Here is a 16088-nt window from a genome sequence, read left to right on the forward strand (position 1 = left end):
TCACACTTCTGCTCTAACTTCATGAGCAAAAAGGGTACTCAAACACAATCTGTTTTCCCTCACGAGCCAACACCATCTATAGCAGAAGGTAAGATGACCTTCAGTAACATCATGGCATCTATGGCAGAGGCCTTCTGCTATAGATGATGGTACATGAGCCCCTGCGACATTGATCTATTTCATTAGTTCAAGGAGAGCCACAGGGTTTTTTCCTCTACCATAATCTCAGCTTAAAGGGGTAGGAGTTTAACCCCAAATTCCCCCCCCCCTCTTCTGCATACACTTATGGCTGTAATTACTACCAATGTTTATTAGAAAATTTTTCTATCACAAGATTAGCCATTACATACAGATTTTATGCCTCATTGGGAACTCAATCCTGTACACTGGAATTAATTGAAGTTAAATTCATCAGCAGCTTATGAGTTAGGTTTGATGAATAACAGGCCTATATATATATATATATATATTCAAAGAAACTCAATGAGGATGGGGGGGGGCAGAAAAAGAGTTACACAGAGAACTCAAAGACAAACCTTTTAACAAAAAATCTTTCTTTTGAAAGTTTTCCGAAGTCTTTCTCTCTGCAGACCTATACAACAGAATTCCAAAATTTAAAAAAAAAACAGGTTCTCTCTGCTCCCTTTTAATATTACTCTTAGGTTTTACTGTTGCAGATTATTTGCATATATGTTGCAGTGCTAGTCAATTGCATGCCCTGCCATGATCTACCTGATCTGCTAATCTCAAGGCTGTTTTTTTTTCATTAAATGGAAATTTTTCCCCCAGTTATGCATGTGTAACAAAGATAAAGTATAGGATTTAAAAAGATGCAGTCAAAGGAATGTTCAACCCTAAAACTTCAGTTAGCATTTAGTAATTTTCGTTTTAAGCATCATTTATAGAAAATTATCACCTATAAAATAATAAATGCCAGCTCTGGCTACAATTTAGGTGCACTAGAAAATTTTAAGTTTTTGTTATTTTAAGTCTTGTCAACTTTTTGTAAATGAAAACTTGAAGCCAATAGCAAAAAAATATTCTATAATTTTATTTGAAAAAATGCTCAGATTATAAATTTTCCAAACTTATATCTTAAGAAATCATGCACAAATAACCGATATGAATAGTGAAATTCGACCATAAACATTGAGCTTGAAACCATTTCCATGCAATATGGTGATAAAAATTTTACAAAATAAATATAGCTATATATTCAAAAACAAATATTTCTCAGTTTTATCAAATATAATAAATACAAATAAATGTAGACTGCAAAAAATGATAATCCATTTCACTATACAGTCTTATAAAAATGGCTAGTGGCTTTGCTGGCTATTGATGACAGAAAATGTAACTTTTCACATATAAAAGGACTCCTATAAAGTGAATATTTTCACAGGAGATACCCAACACAGTAAAATAATAAACATTTTACAAAATGCAGAAAAATAGATTGTTTGAACAAAAATGAATTGCTATGCACAGTATAGAAGTATTTGGCTTTTCTCACAGAGAATGCAATAAAATGTGATAAATAGGTACTTAGATCAGCTGAACAGCACCTCTTTTCAAGAGCGATGCAATCGATTTGTACTGCAATATGTGCTGAGAATTTTCATCAAGGCGTACCACTTCTTCGTCTCTAAAAAAAATTAATAAATTGATACAGCTTTTTTATTTTTTAACTTTCAATGTATAAATATACTGTATATGCAAAGCAAGATATTTTGTAAAATTTAATTCATGAGCATATTTTTACAAATCTTAATTTCAAAATTAAATCAAATTTTATCTACCACACAAGTTATTCCAAGCTAGCAATACCAGGGCTTTAACTAGGCTGGAGCAACCGGGGCCCTAAGCCAAATGGGAACCTTACAAACAATGTACATTTATTTTGCATAATTTTTCCTTTTTTAGGGGGGGCCCCAAGAAAATATCTGTCCCGGGGCCCAAAAAGACAAGGTACAGCCCTGAGCAGTACTATTATGTTGCATAGACAGTTTCAAGCATTCTCACAATTTAAAAACTAGATATAGATTGCAATTTTACGAATATTTGGAACATTATACACCATACATTATTTGGAATTTATGAATATTTTGATATAGAAATGATGAAAAATGAATAAATAAATTTACCCATAATCACCAGATTCCAGAAGCACACCTTGGCATTCCTGCTTGGCTCTGATGAAAACTGATCTTTTGAGCTGTGGTTTTGAACCTTAAATACATATATGTTTTAAAATGTAATAGGGAAACATCTAGTTCGAAACAAATGACATGTCAGCTTAGAAATGATTGAAGCAAAAATGGTGCATTCCATTTATATGTACATTGCTATGTAAAATGTTCATCAGGGAAAAATGTAATGAAAAAATTAAAATGTTCGTCATTTGAAACTTGAAAATCCAATATATGATTCACTAAAAAAAAGTACAAATATGAAACCTGCAGCCAATGAAAACAGAAATTTCCAATTTAGAGGTATTGCCAAGGGCTTAATATATCATTGTTTTTCATTTAACATTTTACAGAGCACCCCCAATACTCCGAGAATCAAGGATGAAAGTGGCTTAATTCCGCATTAACATGCACTGAACCCAAGTCATTTGCGACTTGCCTTCACTTACAAAAATTGTTTGTCTTGACATGTACTATCACCCCCTCATATTTTAGTTGCAGCTTTCAGGAACGCAGAGCCTATATTCATACTTATCTTGAAGAAAAATACTCATAAATTTTTCTTTCATTATACAATTGAACATATGAAGGGCTGCAAAAAAATAATAATACAGTCGGACCCAATTATAATGAGCTTGCTTTGAGCAAAAGTCTGGATTTAACGAGCTAATTAATGAATTTTGTTTGGTACAATGCTAATTTTATGGCAATTCTGTCTATTTGAGAAAGCAGATTTTCACGGTAGCTCAGATTTAATGAGCAATTTGAAAGATAATACAATTGATGAGTAATAAATGCCAATCAAATAATTCAACAAAAGGCCTATTACCCTTTCCTAAGGTTTGTTGCCAATGTGCATGAACAGCAACGCCTTGTCTCGAAAAGAAGGGTGAAGATGAGAAATTTAAATAAGACACAGACCCCTCAGAATTTTAAAAAATGGTTAACACATCCCTTTTTCAACTTCCAATATGAATGGGTGTTTGATTGTGAGGAAACATTACCGAAATTCTTCCTTTTCTGTGTGTTGTGTTCTTTTTTTGGAGGGGAGGGGATATCCAAATGTAAAGTTTTAATTGTCAATGATAAAATAAAAATTATATAAAATGCTAGAAACATGTGAAAAAATATTTCATATGTCTAATAACTATAGGCTACTGTGTTATATATACTTGTTATACGCACTTAATTTTTCTGAATTTTTTTTTCACTTGAATATCGATTTAAAGAGTGACTGGATTTAGTGAACATTTTTGCAGGGAACAAGGTCCTTGTAATAAGTGGGTCCGATATGCTCCCCACTCATAACAGGGCCCTAAGCTGAGATCTTTGGCAAGGCCCCAATATCGTGAACTTTTCAAGTGGAAAAACAAAACGATATGAATCATCTCGAACCATCGGGCTGGGGAGCCCTGTCAGCCTAAAATATTGTCTCTTTTCATAAAGTAGGCTTTCTTTTGAATTTAAGCAGGTGCAAAATAAGGAAGATGAGAAAAGATGTTCTAATGTTCTGATTGAGAAATCAGCTACAGTTGAACTTGGTTAATTCGAAGTCTAAAGTCACTGGAAAAAGTTTGAATTATCCAAAATTCAAATTATCCAACTAATCTATCCTGCACCCATAAAAAATGACTACAATCGCAACTTAAGCATCAATATTCACATTGGATGATAATAATTATTAAAATTTGGTCATCACTTTCAAAACAGTTTCCCAAATTTTAATAATTGATTTAGTAATTGTAATTTAAACTTCGATCCATTCCTTACTCTTAAAATGACGATAAAAAGTTTCAGATTTTGAATGATACACCTTAATTCATAGGTTGAACAAAGTAATTCGTATCAAGTGGTAAGCATTTTCTCAATGCACTCCAGCTGAGCAATAACAAAATGGGCATTAAATTATCAAAGAAAAAAAGGGATTTAAAATTTACAAATTAGCATTTTGGTCTTTTTCCCCCATACTGACAATTCATTATTTGAAATAGCTCACTCGTCACTCACACACTTTTGTTGGATTCATTCAGCACAGATAGGCTTTTCATGAAATTAGTTCAGAGTTTTGCCGGTTCATGATCGACAATGGTAATTTTTTTTTTGTTGAACTGAGTTACTAAAAAAATATAACGCAAAAAGCAAATTAAATTCTGATGTGTTTCAGCATACAAAGGGTGTTGTTTTTTTAAGAAAAAAAATTTGGTTTCTTATCAGAAGTCTATCATAAAACCTTCAGGACTGGTTCCACATTTCTTTTTACATTGCTCAGCACAAAGAATATTAGCAAGTCAGTTCATACCAGAAGTCAAGATAAAAAAAACTGCATCTATAGTGTGTTGGAATTACGTCTGAATTTTTAATTTAGGTATTTTTGGTCTATAAAGATTTGTTGTACAATAACTTGATCGAGAAAAACAAAGTCTAATTGGTTATAGAATTTTTCGGAACTAAATTTTCTCATACAAAAACACGATTTTTTCCTCAAACTTCAAATTATCCAAAACATTTGAAAAAAGTGAGAATTAAACAAGAAATTTTAACATTACGTTAGATAGAAAACTCAAGGGAAGCTCATAAAAGTTTAAATTACCCAAAATTCAAATTGACCAAGTTCCACTAAAAAAAAACTATGTAGTCAAAAATAAAAGGTTCTTAATTACACAAGATATCTTGACGATAAAATATAACAAATCGGGTTTTATAAGATACCTCAATACTGGTGCAAGATGATTAAGAACTAAACATATAAAGTAAACTAGAGATTTTAAAAGTAATTTTTTTTTAACATACTCATTTCATCCAAAGGCAAAGATTGCATATTAGGTGGCATATGTTTAACTGCGACTTCCTGCAGGTAACTTTTCATATTAGACACATACCTGCAAATCATATAAGAATAATATAACACGTATAAGAAATATAACATATATGAGATATGTACAATCTCTAAAAAATACATCATGTAAAATATTAAATTCACAAGACTTACTCTTTTGCAAATCGCCTCTCTTCTTCACACATCTGAACACGACGTGCAGGATCACCATCTTCAAGCATTAATAAATGACCACAGAATTTTTCAATCTGGATTCAAAGATATAGGAATATATTTAGTTAATACTTTCAATGAGCACCGATTCTAATCAAAAACTAACATATAGGGAATAAAAACCACTTATTGAAAACTCAAAGTAGAAGGAAGCAAGAAAATGATATGTGATACCCACCAATACATTTTTATTATAACTACTATCGTTGTCAACAGAGGATTTATGGTTTTTCCGCCTGTGGGGCTACACAAATTTTGCTGCCCTTATATCATTTTTTTTGACCACTCATTCTTCAAATTTGCCGTCCTTGGCTATAGTCCCCTTAGCCCCAGCCTCCATAAATATGCCCGTCTTTAAGTCACTCTTTTGGACACTCCCATGCTTACACACTCTATAGGTTGATCTTTTGGTCGTTTACTGATTTGGTCAGTGTCGACTGGTCAAAGTCCCTCTTTTGATTATTCACATGCTTGCATACACTCTAGGTCACTATTTTAGTTATTCACATGCTTGCACACTATTTTAAACATTCACATGCTTGCACACTATTTTAAACATTCACATGCTTGCATACTATTTTGGTAGCTCGCATGCTTGCATACACTCTAGGTCACTCTTTTGGTTGCTTTTTTTACTTCCAACATTCTTGGTCGTTTGCACTCTTTTGGCCACTCACTGACCTGGTCCCTTGCTCTATAGATATAAGGCAGATTCATGGTTTTATCTCCTGTGACCTATACCGCCCTTTTCCTCCCCCACTCTAATGATTTCCTTTACCACTCATTCCTCAAATTTGCTGCCCCTCCAAATTTGCCGCCCTGGGCTATAGCCTGCCAAGTTCCCCCACACTCCCTATAAATATGCTTCTAGTTACCAAAAACCAGTAGCATTTGGAGATAAGAATGCTTCGCCCAGACTATTGAAATTTCTGTCAGGAAGATGGCATTCTACATTGTCCATGAACAAGATGATGATGCATTTTTTCTTTCAATTTTTTTAACACTTTATTTAGCAGCTATTCTATCATTGTTTTGCATCATCTGAACAGGTTTCCACATTGAGGGCACTTTTTTCCTTATAACCAAGCTTTTGATCCATCTCTGATTTGGACTTTTGTCACCAACAGGTTTCGTTCTTTCCATATTGCAGCATAAAAGTATGGTCAGCCTTTCTTTTTCATGCTTACTTCCTATAGAAGGGTTCGTTTTCACATACAATATCTTACCAGCAATCGCTCAGGAGAAAAGTTGAAAAAGAAAAGTCGCTCAGGAGAAAAATTCTCGTTACAATTTTAGTCAGCCATCTCAAGTTTTACAACAAGCAATTCTAAAAGGCAATTTTTCCATCCAAGAGTTCACCTTTGAACAATCAGATGCTTGTCCATTCCCTTCAAGAAACACAAAACACAGTTGGGTCCCAAATTTCCCTAACCAGCCAATTTAATGATAGAAATCTGTAATACCCATTTTTCAAGCAATTCGAAGGACTCCCTCTTTTGCAATGTAATCACTAAAACCAAAAGATTTTTGGATCTGCAGCTAGAAAGCCATTAAAACAGCAAGCTGTCCAGTTTTTCAGAGCCAGTTTATTGGTGCTTTGTTTGGCAGTCAAGGCTAACCCTTTCAAATGACTTCGAAAACCGAACCCAACCTTGATGTAACCCACCACTTAGGGGCCGTTCAAGTATTACGTAAGCAAATTTTTAGCCATTTTTGACCCCCCACTGTCAGCAAAATTTCGTCATCAGCTCTGCCCCTCTGAATCCTAAGTCATATTATCATCATAAAGGGTGGTTGATGACGTAAGCATTATCCAAACCCCCCTTTCCCAGAACAGATTTTTGCTGCAACTCACCTAGCTAGGAAGTCTACTGTAAGTTTTCTGTTTGGTTTCACTGGTAAGGCCAATATATACCACTTTTCACCAATACACAAAATTAAATTTTTCTCCTCCAAACTTCGTTAAAAAAAACCTAGATATGCCACGTCATGTGAAATGGGACCATTATATTCTTTCTTTATAGATAAGCTTACCTGAAAAACCAATTTTAAAACTGTAGCATAAAATACTGCTCATTTAACGTCCGCTGCAATATTTTTTGCATTCTAGATAGTAGGTTAGTAGCACTAAGGCAGGGGAAACAACTTGGAGAAAAAAAACTGATTTGGGCCAAGACAGCATACTGGCAACTCTGAGAAGAGCTCTTCTCTGTTACTACTCACAATCAAAGACATATTTACAAATCTAAGGGAGCTTTGGCTTATGGATGGTGGCAGTTTGAATTGGTGGCAAATTAGGGGTAATAGGTTGTTAAAAGACCATTGAAATAGAATGTGTGGAGAATGGCAAAAACATAATTCTGCCTCTGCCCACAATTAAGTGAACCTTTTTCCCAAGTAATATTTGGAAGTCCAATCCGGTAACTAGAGTCGTAAATAGGAGTAGATGTCCTATTTACGACTCTAGTAGTTACCGGATTAGACTTCCAAAATACCACTTGGGAAAAAGGTTCACTTAATTGTGGGCAGAGGCAGAATTATGTTTTTGCCACTCTCCACACATTCTATTTCAATGATCTTTTAACAACCTATTACCCCTAATAATATATATATATATATATATATATATATTATACAAAGAGAAAATTAAAAAATTAAAATAAAATCAGCTTTCAATGAAAAATTTCAAAAGTTAGAGTATCGCGCCACAAAAGGCTGCTTTATAAGCATAACCCGAAATTAAATATTATGAAAAGGCGAAAGAAAGAAAGCTTAATTTTGAAAATTTTCTTGATCTTAGCGGTGAAATTTACCCTACGAATTTGACACTCAAGAAAACCAATCACAACCCCCTATCTATGGACTTCCTGGATCTTAAAATTTGCTTATCTAATAACATAGCTTTTATCGGTATTTTCGGCAAAAGGAAAGAATTTCAATTTAAAGTCAATTTTCTGACTAATTTCAATTCTAATATTAGTATTAGAATTTTGAAAAATATATTTTTTGGACAACTTTCAAGAATTAAAACAACTTGCAATAATGCTAAAGATTATTTAGAAGCATATTTTGAATTTTTAAATATCTTGAGTGGCAACGGATTTCCATCTTCTTTTCTGGGTTTCAAAATTTCACCCAAACACTTATAATAGTCAATTCAGGCAGCATGCTTTAAAAAGAGTCTTACTCTTGGTATGTTTTATTCAAGTTTTCTCATTTTTCAGTTTTTAACACACTTTGTGTATATCTATTTTTGTGTTTTTAACTCATTTGTTATTTCATTTTTGATTCTTATTGTATCTTGTCATTTTTGCTGTTTGACTTCCAAAGCTTGTTTTTCGTAAAAATGTCGGGTGGAACTGATGGTAATTTTATGCCTATTAGGCTTACCATCATTAGAAACATTTTTGCAGTTTGGAGCAATGTGGGGGGTTCCCCCTTCAGAACGACCTCCTCATTGATCCATATCTTTCTTTTCTACAATTTTTCAATAACTTCTCATCTTTCGCCTTTTCATAATATATATATATACATGACGTGGGCTTTTTAAAAATTTTTAGCAGGTGCAAACTAAGGTATAGTGGGGTAAGGTATAAGGTGTATAGTGTGGGGGGGGGGGGAGAGGTGTCCCCATTCAGAAATCAACTTTATAGTATATCAAAGTATAGTGAAACGTGTCTTGAACGGACTCAAAATATAGTCTATTCAAGGATTAGTGCACTTTATAAAATGGGAATTTTGTCGAAAATGGAATATTATTTTAGTCTCTTGACGTTCCGTTTCGTACAGGTTTCACTGTACCTAGATTTGTCAATGCTAACATAAGAGGCTTTTAAGGAGGCGAGATATCTTATCAATGCCACTTAAAGGGTTAAAAAAAGCTCTTTTTCTTGGCTGTTAAAATGAAAAGATTGGCAACCCCTTCTCCCTCCCGATCAGCAAATTCATGGCCAGGGTAACTATCTCAGTTCCCTATTCGATTGCATGATTTTTTAAAGATAGAAGTACCTCTCAAGGCTGGAATAAAAACAAAAGACTAGCTAGTAATCATATACAAGTAATCCACTACTTAACCGAACATGCACCTCGCACACATTTCTATGAGGAATTTCTAATGAGTCGGATCATGGCAGAAGTACTGATAGCAGGTCTTCCATTATATATTCCTCTATACACCCAGTTAGTGTTTGTAGTCAGAGAAATCCCATCATCAAGCTTTTGCTTCAAGATTTAACTTCTCAAAGCAATCAACTTTTTTTTGCATAAAATAAACATTAATTTTGGCTCGATTAAAAACGAAAACTAAGTGAATGTAAAAAAACAAAACAGTAAATTTTTAATCAACTTACCTTGGATAGTCGTGTTCTCAAATAACTGTTGAGTACAAACTTTATTCTGTCAAGCTGATAAAATAGAAAAACATTATTAATACAAATTTGATATTTTACAAGACAGATATTCGACCGGTATATTGTTGGGTTTTATCAAGAAAAGACACATACTTTATCAAAAACTTGTTTACAAGCAACTTGCTCGACAAAAAGGTTTTTTTTTTATTTATCTCCAACCGAATTACTTTAACTTTTACCAATGGCAAAATATGACTAAAATTATTTTTGCCAGGGTGGTTTTTCCACTATGGCAAAAACTTGTGTGTCCAAAATGTGTGTCCCATTCTGAGTTTTGTATGTGTGGCCTCCTAATGTATTTATGTTGTCAGAGTTGTGCTTGTTTTGTGTTTTGCTGGTGCAGATCTTCCATATTTTGAAGCAAATATGGTAAATGCTTGAATTTTCACGTTATGTAAGTATCGTGTTGAAGGTCTGTTTGTGCTCATCACACTAAAAGTAGGATGCCTATTTTTATGGAATGTCATTAGAAAAATCAAAATAATTTTAATTTTTGTAAAATACAGTAAAACCTCAAATGTTTTAGCTAAACATCTTATTGCCTGGGGACAATATACAATACTATTACCACTACTTTACCACACACCAGCCCTGGTCATATCATCATACAGTAATTTACTATCTGTGAAGTTGGGTCGGAAATGAATGATCGGTTCATCTCGGGTTTAATAAGGAAAGAACTCGATGTCTACATTCTTTCCCAGGATTGGACCTGACTATAGCCTTCATGGGGATAGTTGAGCATCTTATCACTGTACCATTCAGCACCAATACTAGACATTTAAATTTACGCATATTTAATTATCCAGAAATTGAAAGTCACAGACATAGGCTTGATCCAACTACATCAGGTAATTGAGATTCTACTATAAAGTTGAAGAGAAAATTTTTGAACCAAACCTCCATCTTGTGGCAAACAAGGCGGAAATCATCCTTGTTCACTTTTTGCAGGCTGCTCTCCATGTGCTGTACTTGATCCACCAAACAATCAACCAATTCATCTTCATAATTCAGCAGCTCCGGAGAAAGTTTCTCATTCACCCAAACCTGAAACAAAAAAAATTTACTTTCTCAAATTTATTTATAATAGTTAATATGCAGTCACTTCATCTTTTTTCGGGGGGGAGGGGGCAGAGAACATATACTCAATAAATTTATACAGGATGAATTCCCCCCCCCCCCCGACATATTCTGCCAAACGAACTGGGGGTGATAGACGATCCTAATTGAATCACGAAACACCCCACTAACCTGGCCTTATCTCAAGCAGTTTGAGTTATAGTGGATAATCGATTATGGAAAAAAAATGCACCAAGTCTGAAAAACCAGACTGAGATTTCTGAAAGACCTATACGCAAACTAAGCACAGGAAAGAGCAGAAAAAATTCTATAAGGTCACACTGATTTCGTCAAAATATCTGGTTTTAATGCAGAGCTACAAGCGCTGAAAAATTGGCAAAGTTCAAAATCAAATTGTCGCCAAAATGTTTAATCGACAATTCTGAAAACACTTTTTTTAGCTACAATCAGTCAAATTTGCCAAAAACTTTTACATTCTATCAGCTTCCAAAAGAGCTTACAATAAACTATATTGGTATCCTGGTTCAGGAGAAATTTAGTCTTTTGTTTGCAATACGTCACTGAAATCAGAGTTTGTCGAAGTAGATATTAGATGAAAATTCGGAATTGGCAGTTACAGATTTCGGCAAAAATCTGATTTTGCAAAAAAAATCCTATAGGATGACACTACCTCTATCTACAGGATATCATTATTTTATGGCGAGGTCTTCCTTTTTTGAATTCAACTCTTTGTCTACAACAGCGAGTAAGGCCCCTTTCACACGGAGCGAATGCGGGTCCGCATACCCTTTCACACGAGCACTGATGATGCGGGCGAAACACCCGCATCTTTAGGTTGAAATTCGTGCATAAAAACTATTTTTTCGCAATTTTTGAAATTATTTTTCTCCTTCACCCTTGATTCAGCACCCATAGGCAGCCTAGAGGCATTCTTTGGTGGTTTAGTCTAAAGCCCCATAGAATATGGGTCTAAAGATGTCTTCTTTCCGATCCTCACAAGTAGTCGATGGGAGAAAATGTCTTAAAATATTTTCAAAAGATTTTGAAAAAAAATCCGTCTTTTCAGAAAAATATGAAAGAAAAATTCCAAAAACATCCAATGTTCGAAAAATCCAATCCAAAAACATCCAAAACATTCGATGTTCCCAAAAAAATAAAAAATTCAGGAGATATCAAAGAATTTGCAAGTAGAAAAAAAGAGGAGGGGTGGAGACTTTCAAAATGTCTGAGCTTAGAAATATTCACATCACAATTCTGTGTTAGGCCGGGATTACACTATAAAAGTTTTATCAAAGTTCGTTTATAAAACTTGAAAAATGCAACCAATAGGCGGATCAGTTAAGTTCGCTCGAATATAACATGTGTTTATTGGTTACATTTTTCAAGTTTTATAAAATAATTTTTATCAAAGTTTTATAGTGCAATACCAGCCTTAGGCCATAAGCTCAGGCTTTAAGCTCTTTGATAAAACGTGAAAAATTCAACCAATAAGATCACCGGTTGCTTGAATGCAACCGATGCGATTATTAATTGAATTTTTCAACTTTTATAAAAGTTATTTGATAAAACTTTATAGTATAATCCCGGCCTTAAGTCTGGATTACAGTATAAAAATTTTATAATAATTCTTTTAAAAAAAGCAACTAATAAATTTATTAGTTGCTTTTTTAAAGTTTTATTAAATAACTTTCATAAACATTTTAGAGTAAAGTCCCATCCTTAGATTAGTCTCACTTCTGAAATATAAAATTTCATTTTTTTTCAGTTTATAGACTGAATATTGAGTAAAATATACTTGTAGGTATTGGGGAACCCCCAAAAATATTTTCAAGTGCTAGAATCTTCAAACGTCTTAATCTGGCCCCTTAGTGAGTACGTGGATAACATTATTTAATAAAAGTATTTTTTTAAAGTTTAAAAATAATAAAAGATTAAATATTTAAAAAAATAATAAATATTTAAAATAACATTTCAAATATTTATATTTGTTTAAATAATTTTAAAAATTTAAAAAGAAAAAATTTTTAAATTAAATTTAAAAGTTATTAAAGTATGTAGTCAATTAAATATTCCTAATGAACAGTATGGTTTATAATTTTGGTCCCATCAGTGGCCGTTGTTGGCAGGTTTTATTGTATAAAATTGTGAAGTATGGACGAAAGGCAGTTAAAGTTGCTATATCTCAATTTCAGAAGGAAACAAAGGGATAGACGTATGTGGGTACATCATATTTGATGAACAGGGACCCTCATATGGTGTTTTTAAGGGTATTTATGGCAAAATAATTAAAAAAATTCCATGCAAAATTCCGTTAAAAAGTAGCCAAAGATGCGGACGAATTGGCTCCGCATCCTCATCGTGTGAATAGCTCCAAATAAACCTATTGTCAAAACTTCTATGTGCGGATGCGGAGCCCGCACTTAGGTTTTGACATATGCGGACGAAATCCGGACCCGAATGAACATTTCCTAGGTGCAGAGATTTTTCAGCTCGTCTGAAAGGCGCAGTATATTCCAATTGTTAAAACTTCTTCCGGACCCGCATCCGCTCCGTGTGAAAGGCCTCTAACTACCGCTATAAGGAGTATTTTTACCCTTCTTTCTTTGCTACTGATGAAAAAACTTCATATAGTTCCAAAACGCATTTAGCCGTGGTTCCTTTTTGCAATTTTGGACCAACATACATCGCACATTAGAACTGCTCCTGTGGAAATAAGATAAAAGTGGATGATCCGCAAGTTCCGAGTCTCATATGAGTAAAAGATGCAGTTAAAAATTGGGATGTGAAAACAGAGGCATAACTGCAGAGGAGGGGCAGTAAAATTTAGGGGGGGGGGACAGTAGTGTTATAGGTGAAAGAAAAGAACAGTTACAAAATTATATAATTTTAAAGCTGAGGGGGCAGTAAAATAATGCTTGCCCCCAGGTAGCAAAAACCCTAGTTACAGCCCTGTGTGAATATAATGCTAAATACGGAGCATCTAGTAAATGAACAGATATAGTCAAAAATGTGATGATTTATAAAAATCTTGTAAATATTGATACTGGGAAGGCACGATCCCACGTTGTCATGGCTATCGCAGTGCACCTTAAATTTTTTAAAACCTTTGAGTGTGAGCTTTGAAAAATAAAGCAAAAAACTTAATAAATCTACATAAAAGTCATGGTTTAATAATAGCACATTTGCACCTGTAGATAGTGTAGGCTGAATAGGGAGGGTATGTAATGTGAACGTCACATTGTGGGGATTCGAGAGGACAGGATTAGTAGGTTGTTTCATGATCCACTTGGGCTAGTCTCTATCACCCCTTTTTGTTTGGTGGAACAGGTCAAATTCACCCTGTATATATAGTATATTTCAAATTGTTTGCCCATTTCTTATAAATTATTTTTTAAAGTCCCAAATGACGGGCCTGTTAATATGTACATGGGATTGCAAATGAAGTAAGCATGCCCCAGCAAATTTTCCCATACCTGGAACAACAAAAATAACACACACATATTCACAGATTCTTCAAGTCAGCGCCTCTGATATTAGCTCAGTCAGTCCAATCATTTGATGCTGAAGCTCGGCTGTATCCGTATTACCCACTTTGAGAAACCTGGAGGTAAAAGATTGACAAGAAAGGACTGACACATTGAAATTGGGCCTACGCCAGAGGTTCTCAAAATGTCCATCGAAGCTCCTAGGGGGGCATCGCGGGATGCTAGAAATATTGATGTGTTTCTGTTCTGCGTTTTGAATAAAGATGCTTTTATGAATTCGGAATATCGACTAGACTACTCTGGGGAGAAGCAGATGAACTCTGACTTGGACAAGGGAGGCGTGGGTCTTAAATGTTTCAGAAGTACTGCCATATGCCATCATAGGTCACTGGGCCAAGTTACTTTTCTGTGCCCCCACCTCCCCGCCTGGCAAACTAACATGCTAACTCTCAGAATTTCCACCAGACCTCATTTTTGTGAGATCTCCCAGAGCCAGCCGTGCCCTGCAGCACCCATATATTAAGATAGCACTGTATGCAATGCCCATGGCTCCCTATCGTGGAGCAGAGCCTTCCTATACTGGGATCTTTAGCGGGCGGGGGGACTTGGAGGTCTGCTCCCCTGAAATGTGAGAAAATAACCAAAAAAAAAAGAAAAGATAGCCAAATCTATCGTTCTATCACTTTGGTTCCCCCCCCCCTCCCCGAACGAAATTTCTGATTACGCCCCTGCGGGCCCCGGTCAGATTTTTTACCCTCTTTTGTGAATTTATAGTTTAAAGAGAAAACAAAAATTGTTCTGGGCCTCTGAGCTGAAGCTTTGTCAGCCTCACCCTTGAGGGAATGGGGGGCGGGGGGCACGACACTAAAAGCTTTGCATAAAAAAATCAAAGCACAGACAATGCATACAGTACCTTGCCCGCAATTAGATCCTTGATCAACCAAAGCATGCATGAATTTCTGTGCCCCCCCCCCCCATAATGTTAAAGGAGAGGTTGAAGGACGAAAAATCCATTTCTCCCCCTTTTCAATTGCAGCCCCCTAGCACATTTCATCCCCAGTACATTTTGCTTGCTCTGATAGCATGAGTAATAAATAGCGAAGTGACTAAGAGTAATAAATCAGTGATAGTATAAGTGACAGAGTGGATGAGCGACCATTTATGTGAACAAGTGAGTTACCAAGTTGGACATTTACCCCACCACTACAAACATTTCAGACAGCACGCAGTGACCGTGAGTGACCAATAGAATGACCCTGCGAGTGACCAGGTGATGGCCTCACTTGGTCACTCAAAGTCAGGGCAGGTGAAATTTCTGGATCCGGGCCCTGATTACATAGAAAGGAAATTTACTTCTTCCAATCTGCGTACAACATCGGCGGCGGTGGCCATCTCGTCATCTTCTTCTCCGTCGCCATCTTCTACGCTAGGACCAGCTTCATCATCGTCGATGTCCATTTATTCTCCTTCCCAGGAAAAAGCGTGGATCCAATTAATTAATGGCTTTGTTTCACATTGAGATGTTTTCCCGCGCTTTTATTCACGCGGTTACAGTTAAAGCGGGAGAAAAAATGAAAATATTTTTTGTGGTAATTTTTAAAAGTTTGCATATATCATCATGAATGTAATCGATTTTTAGGCAACAAATCTAATTTAATAATTCATAATTTACGTGAGCGAAATAGAGGTCGGACACGGCGACCAGAAACTGTTTATTTTTCCCATATTTTATGTAAAAAAAAAAATTCAAAATAAAATTGATAAAAATCTTACAAAAAAAATTGGGATAAAAAAAAACAATGAATAAATTCCATGAAATTTTGAAATGAGTTGTTGAAATTTAGGGCCAACGATAAAAAAAAAAAGATCTCACGCA

At 34.9% G+C, this 16088-nt stretch overlaps 1 protein-coding gene across 1 annotated transcript; it reads right to left on the minus strand.

Annotated features, from left to right (window-relative positions):
• Positions 1–1028: 1028 nt before the first annotated feature.
• Positions 1029–16022, minus strand: Sld5 (DNA replication complex GINS protein Sld5). Its single transcript, XM_089245281.1, has 7 exons — positions 15566–16022; positions 10548–10694; positions 9588–9641; positions 5179–5273; positions 4980–5068; positions 2145–2229; positions 1029–1645 (listed from the first exon to the last, which is right to left on the minus strand). Exons 1-7 carry the CDS (start codon positions 15668–15670, stop codon positions 1546–1548), a joined length of 675 nt encoding a protein of 224 aa, XP_089101407.1. The 5' UTR covers positions 15671–16022; the 3' UTR covers positions 1029–1545.
• Positions 16023–16088: the final 66 nt, after the last annotated feature.

The sequence above is a fragment of the Pholcus phalangioides genome, unplaced genomic scaffold, assembly GCF_987345545.1.
Source record: "Pholcus phalangioides strain wild (caught in Gottingen) unplaced genomic scaffold, Ppha-v1.0 ptg000015l_1, whole genome shotgun sequence".
NCBI classification, from domain to species: Eukaryota; Metazoa; Arthropoda; class Arachnida; order Araneae; family Pholcidae; genus Pholcus; species Pholcus phalangioides.

Bases quoted from the DNA above. Each gene is read 5' to 3' on its own strand.
- Sld5 (XM_089245281.1), bottom strand. From the start codon at position 15,670: ATGGACATCGACGATGATGAAGCTGGTCCTAGCGTAGAAGATGGCGAC. The intron at 5,069-5,178 runs GTAAGTCTTGTG...TATGATTTGCAG, and splicing joins GAGAGGCGATTTGCAAAAGA to GTATGTGTCTAATATGAAAA. The intron at 2,230-4,979 runs GTATGTTAAAAA...TATGTATTTAAG, and splicing joins TTTGCCTTTGGATGAAATGA to GTTCAAAACCACAGCTCAAA.